General features: G+C 50.3%; 1 protein-coding gene across 2 annotated transcripts; it reads left to right on the top strand.

Annotated features, from left to right (window-relative positions):
- Positions 1–3,597: 3,597 nt before the first annotated feature.
- On the top strand, positions 3,598–6,013 carry CITED2 (Cbp/p300 interacting transactivator with Glu/Asp rich carboxy-terminal domain 2). Of its 2 annotated transcripts, none has more exons than XM_011220881.3 (2): positions 3,598–3,842; positions 4,309–6,013. In XM_011220881.3, the coding sequence occupies exon 2, from the start codon at positions 4,317–4,319 to the stop codon at positions 5,136–5,138; it is 822 nt and encodes a 273-aa protein (XP_011219183.3). In that variant the 5' UTR covers positions 3,598–3,842; positions 4,309–4,316; the 3' UTR covers positions 5,139–6,013. The 2 variants fall into 2 exon arrangements, with proteins under 2 accessions (XP_011219183.3, XP_034525099.1); XM_034669208.1 differs by lacking the exon at positions 3,598–3,842 and adding an exon at positions 3,861–4,204.
- Positions 6,014–6,252: the final 239 nt, after the last annotated feature.

The following is a 6,252-nucleotide window of genomic DNA, read 5'->3' as shown; positions in this document are numbered from 1 at the left end:
ATTCTAGAAGGGGGGAAGAAAGTAAAAAATTCAATATACATCATGTCAGGTGGAGATAAATGCTAAGAGGGAAAACAAAACAGTGTAAGAAAGCAAATAGGGATATTGCTATTTCTGTAGGACAGTCAGGAAGACCTCGTTGAGGTAGTGTCTGAGCAGAAACATGAAGAAATGAATGTGTAGGCCAGCAGGATATCTGGGAAGAGAGTTCCAGGCAGCCCTTTCTTCCCCACAGTGGCAAGGGTCTTGTGTTATTTAGTTTCTCCACCACTGTTACAGGTTGAATTCTGTCACTTGAAAAAAAGACATGCTGGAATCCTAACTAAACCTCAGTACTTCAGAATGTGACCTTATTTAGAGATAGGGTCTCAGCAAAGGTAATCAAGTTAAAGCGAGGTCATCAGGACAGGCCCTAATCCAATATGACTGCTGTCCTTATAAAAAGGGGAAATTTTAGAAGAGATATGCACACAGGAAAACACCGTGTAGAGATGAAGGTGGAGATGAGGTGATGAGGGCCAGCAAATGACCAAATTTAGGAGAGAGACATGGAATAGATTCTCCCTCACAACCCTCAAAACCAGCCCTGCCTGCACCTGGAAATTGGACTCTAGCCTCCAGAACTGTGACAATAAATTCCTGCTTTTTAAGCCTGAGTGGTGTAAACAAAGTTTGTAATACTTTGTCATGGCAGCCCTAGGAAACTAATAACAGCCGTCTATGCCTGTGAATGTCACACACAGACCACTGCCTTAACTGGTTCAGAGGTTAAAGCCGTGGTTACATGGGGCTCTGTATACTAGATGACTATAACCGCCCCTAACTGAACTCCCCGTTTCTAGGCTTACTTTCTCAATCGAGTCTCCACAGTCCTGTCCCGATCTCTCTAAAATGAAAATGTGATCATCTCACTGGTTCACAAGCCTTCACCTGCTTCTCATTGTCTTCGAGATACAATCCAAATTTCTCAGCTTGGAAACCAAAGACCACAGGATCCAGCCCCAATTTACCTCCCCAACCTTGTTTCTCTCATCTCTGCCCCCGTCACTGGTAGCCTAACTTCCACTCATCCTCAGACCTCAATTTAGTTACCACCTACACTGGGAAGACTTCTGAAGACCCCTAAGACCAGGTTTGGTGTACCTCCTATGTATTTCCAGAAATCCTTCTGTTGAAAGCTGTTGCATTTGTTACAGTGTGCCCAAGGCCTGTTGGGCCCGTTTGTCCATCTTCTCTTTTCGAACATGAGTTCCTATATTGGTTGCTTTTCTAGGCACTAGGCAAGTGCCTGGCTCTTGGGGAACATTAACTGGACAGATGAATAAATGCACAAAGCATGCCGTGTTTTAACCAGCTGGTCCCAGAACTACATTTTTTTCCCTTTGAGGGGTGGGGGACGGGGAGATGACCTTTCAAGAGATTTCCCAATAACCTGTGGAACCACTGGACTTGGATGAAGCTTCACCTTTCCTTAATGGTTCCAAGAGGAATTTAGATTAGACAGTCAAGAGCTGGTCCTTGTGTCGCAAGACACTGCAGTATAAGGAAGGGAAGTAAACAATCTATCAGACAGTTTTTGAGTCTGGGGTTGACCAGTATTTTGGAGCCTCTTTTTGGAAAGGAAGTGGCACTTGCAGGTTTCTTCCCAGCCTCTGATTCTATAACTACAAGTGCATGACCTACGGGTAAAAGTGGTGGGTGGACAGGAGAGTAGGGTATTACTGCAACCAACAATGCAACGTGTTCTGCGCACAAGGCTCCAAAAAGTAAATATTTTTGAGGTTTAAAAATCATTGCACACACACAAAAGAAATTATTGCACACACAGTTATAAATGCTGAAGAGCCCGGAAAAGGAAAGAGAAGACAGTAACAATGTTTAAATATATATATTATATATATTATATTTGTATACTAAGCATATATATCTGTATATCTAACTAGAGGAAGACAGAGGGGTAAGAGATTAACATAATCAGAATTCGCTCTCTTTTGCAAATTCCTGAAAGGGGAAATGTATCAGAATTTCCAGTCCTCAAAAAATAGGGCCTAAAAAAGTCCTGTGAGCAAGATGGGAGAAAAGGAGGGGTGGAAGGCGGGGGACTAGCTCTTCGCAGCAGGAAGTCTTCAATGGCTATCGAGTTATGAAGAAACAACTCTGAACAGAAGTCCTTATTCGGAGCGCTAAACTCGCTTTTACCACATAAAGAGCAATATAAAAGCTCGGAGCAGTCTCATCATGGTGTTGGAGAAATAACTCGGCTTCCCCATGTGAGAAAGCAAGAGAGCTCCGACCGGGTAGTGGCCCAGACCGGTGTAAGGATTTTTATTTGCAAGTCAATGAGCCAAATGGACGACCAGGCTACTTGTGCCGCGTCCTGGGAAGCAAGGTTATTATTATCGCCTATTGCCCCACTGAACAATTTCACTGAAAAGGAAGAGTCCCAGCAGTGTGTGTGTGCGCACGGTGCCATACGGGACGTGCAGCTACGTGCCCACCTCCAGAACGACTTTATTTACAAAGCGATTACCATGTTATCTATTTGTTTTCCTTTTCCAGCAACCACAGCTTCGCTCAGCCCTCGAATTTCTTAATTACAAACCCGTTCGCTTCTAAATCAACCCCAAATCGTCAGGCAGAGCCCAGAGGGAGGCTGTGCAAGTTTGCACACACCCCCACCTCCCGGATCAAGGGCAACAGCAGAAGCAAGAAACTGTATGTGCAAAAAGGTGGATCTGGGGACGAGGATCGCTGAGTTTGTTTACAGAGCAGAGACGCCTCAGCTCAGATGCCAAAGCTACCAAGAGCTGCAAACGCAAACTTAGCAGAAGCACACGTACCCCGGGAGCGGCGAGCGGTCCCGAAAGCGCGGACCGGACTCCCCGGCGCGGGAGCGGAGGCGGCCGGGCCCGCGAGCGCGCTCTGTCCACCTGCAGCCTCTGCCGCTCCCCGCCCCCCGCTCCTGTCCTTGAAAGGGGGGCGGGAATGCATCTACACGCAGAATATCTAGATCAGGTTTACCCAGTGCCCCTGTAAAAACACAAAGGCATAGCCCAGGAAAGTGTGCTCAGGGAAGGGGCATTATTTGTCAGGGGATTTAAAACCCCACTCGGGGAAACACAGCCATTCTTCGCAGCCCGGGGTGGGGGGTGTGCAAAGCCGGGGAGGCAGAAGGGCACTATGGAGGAGGACGGCCCTGAGAGAACCCCCTTTTCCCGCAGAAGCACCTCAGCTCGCTAGGTGAGCCTAACAGGAGAGCTGGGGGTGGGGGATCACAACAGAGAGGAGCGGTGCGTTTTCCTCGCTCCTCTCAGGGCAGGCGCTACTTTGGGGCTAGGGGTCCAGGGGGCATTTTCTCCCCGCTCCGGAGGCAGCTTGGCTGGTCCCGCGTTTAGGGGGCGGGAGGAAACCGGAGTCAGCGGCAGTGAGGCGGCGCCTGGGCCCGCAGCCTCTGCGCACGTGCCTCTGGCCGCGGGGACGCGGCTCGCCTACCCGGTCCGGCGTGCCCGGGGCTCCGGAGTCCGCTTTTTGGCGCCGCCCGCCCGGGAGGCTTGCTCCGCCCTTCCTGAAATCCCTTATATTAACTGTGGCCAAAGCCCTAAGAAACACAGCTCATTGTTGGCAGCTGCCGGGCGGTCTTACCGAGCTGTGAGGGCAGCAGGGGGGAAATAAAAGGGAAGGGCTCCGATTCTGCCCCAGCGGCCACTGCAAGACCTCGGTGCCGACATCGCGACAGCGAGCGCCCTGCACACCAGGAAGGCCCCCTCTATGTGCTGCTGAGCCGGTCCTGGACCCGACGATCCCGCCCTCGGTCTTCGGAACAGAAATCGCAAAGACGGAAGGTAAGCGCGGCGGGCGAAGCTGGCTGGGGCGCCTGCCAGCCCAGTCCTCCGAGGGCTGGGTTTGCCCGGAGGAAGAGCGTGAGGCGGAGCTGGGGAATAACAACAGGATGTGCAACAACAGGATGAGGAGGGCTGATTTAATGCCTGAAGTTCGCGGCAGGGCTACGGGGCACTTCCTTTATTAGGCGACTTCGGGGAGTAGAGGCGGGTGTGGGCTCGGGTCTGCCCGTCCGATCGCAGGGGAAGGGGCTGTTTGTTCAGCGCCCAGCTCTGTTGTGGGTGGCAGGTCCGCCGTGGTGGCGAGTCCGGGTGCACAGGCTACTAGTAGGATCCCGGGGAGAGCGAGTGATTTCACAGCCGACGTGCGTCCGGGGAGCCTAGGGGGCAGAGGCGAGAAAGAGTGGGGTGCGCCGTGGTGGGCTGCACGTGTGGCGCGGGTCTTACCGTCTGCCCTTTTCACTTTCAGGACTGGAAATGGCAGACCATATGATGGCCATGAACCACGGGCGCTTCCCCGACGGCACCAACGGGCTGCACCACCACCCTGCCCATCGCATGGGCATGGGGCAGTTCCCGAGCCCCCATCACCACCAGCAGCAGCAGCCCCAACACGCCTTCAACGCCCTAATGGGCGAGCACATACACTACGGCGCGGGCAACATGAATGCCACGAGCGGCATCAGGCATGCGATGGGGCCGGGGACTGTGAACGGCGGGCACCCCCCGAGCGCGCTGGCCCCCGCGGCCAGGTTTAACAACTCCCAGTTCATGGGCCCCCCGGTGGCCAGCCAGGGAGGCTCCCTGCCGGCCAGCATGCAGCTGCAGAAGCTCAACAACCAGTATTTCAACCATCACCCCTACCCCCACAACCACTACATGCCGGATTTGCACCCTGCTGCAGGCCACCAGATGAACGGGACAAACCAGCACTTCCGAGATTGCAACCCCAAGCACAGCGGCGGCAGCAGCACCCCCGGCGGCTCGGGCGGCAGCAGCACCCCCGGCGGCTCCGGCGGCACCTCGGGTGGCGGCGCGGGCAGCGGCAACAGCGGCGGCGGCAGCGGCGGCGGCAGCGGCAGCAACATGCCCGCCTCCGTGGCCCACGTCCCTGCTGCAATGCTGCCGCCCAATGTCATAGACACTGATTTCATCGACGAGGAAGTGCTTATGTCCTTAGTGATAGAAATGGGTTTGGACCGCATCAAGGAGCTGCCCGAACTCTGGCTGGGGCAAAACGAGTTTGATTTTATGACGGACTTCGTGTGCAAACAGCAGCCCAGCAGAGTAAGCTGTTGACTTGATCGAAACCCCGGCGAAAAGAAATCAAACCCTCCCCCCCCACCCCGCCCCAACTTCGGTGTGAATTAAAAAACATTCCCTTAGACACAGTATCTCACTTTTCAGATCTTGAAAGGTTTGAGAACTTGGAAACAAAGTAAACTATAAACTTGTACAAATTGGTTTAAAAAAAAAATTGCTGCCACTTTTTTTTTCTGTTTTTGTTTCGTTTTTGTAGCCTTGACATTCACCTCCCTTATGTAGTTGAAATATCTAGCTAACTTGGTTTTTTTTGTTGTTTGTTTTTACTCCTTATTTCCTCACTTTCTCCAGTGCTCAACTGTTAGATATTAATCTTGGCAAACTGCTTAATCTTGTGGATTTTGTAGATGGTTTCAAATGACTGAACTGCATTCAGATTTACGAGTGAACGGAAAAATTGCATTAGTTGGTTGCATGAACTTTGAAGGGCAGATATTACTGCACAAACTCTGCCATCTCGCTTCATTTTTTTAACTATGCATTGAGTACAGACTAATTTTTTTAATATGCTAAACTGGAAGATTAAACAGATGTGGGCCAAACCGTTCTGGATCAGGAAAAGTCATACTGTTCACTTTCAAGTTGGCTGTCCCCCTCCCCCATATGTACAGACAATAATAGGGTGTGGAATGTCGTCAGTGGCAAACATTTCACAGATTTTTATTTTGTTTCTGTCTTCAACATTTTTGACACTGTGCTAATAGTTATATTCAGTACATGAAAAGATACTACTGTGTTGAAAGCTTTTTAGGAAATTTTGACAGTATTTTTGTACAAAACATTTTTTTGAAAAAATACTTGTTAATTTATTCTATTTTAATTTGCCAATGTCAATAAAAAGTTAAGAAATACTTGCTTTCTAGAAGTCATTTGGGGGGATGGTGGTTGCTTTCGGTGGCCTTTTTTTTCCTCTTGAAGTTGAACACTTTATTGATGAGAGTAAGCATTCCAAAGGATAAATTACAGGACACTAAAACAGGTCATGATGAGCTTAAGTGGAGAGCAGGATTTAACATAATTGGCATAATGCTTCATTGTTATCATTGTAACATGCCTCTTGGTGTGGTTTAATCAGAAGCTGCAAAGTTGT

Source organism: Ailuropoda melanoleuca, chromosome 10, assembly GCF_002007445.2.
Source record: "Ailuropoda melanoleuca isolate Jingjing chromosome 10, ASM200744v2, whole genome shotgun sequence".
Classification (NCBI taxonomy): Eukaryota; Metazoa; Chordata; class Mammalia; order Carnivora; family Ursidae; genus Ailuropoda; species Ailuropoda melanoleuca.
This window is presented reverse-complemented; position numbering and strand designations above follow the sequence as displayed.

Excerpts from the sequence above, each read along its gene's own strand:
- CITED2 (XM_011220881.3), top strand. The coding sequence starts at position 4,317 with ATGGCAGACCATATGATGGCCATGAACCACGGGCGCTTCCCCGACGGC.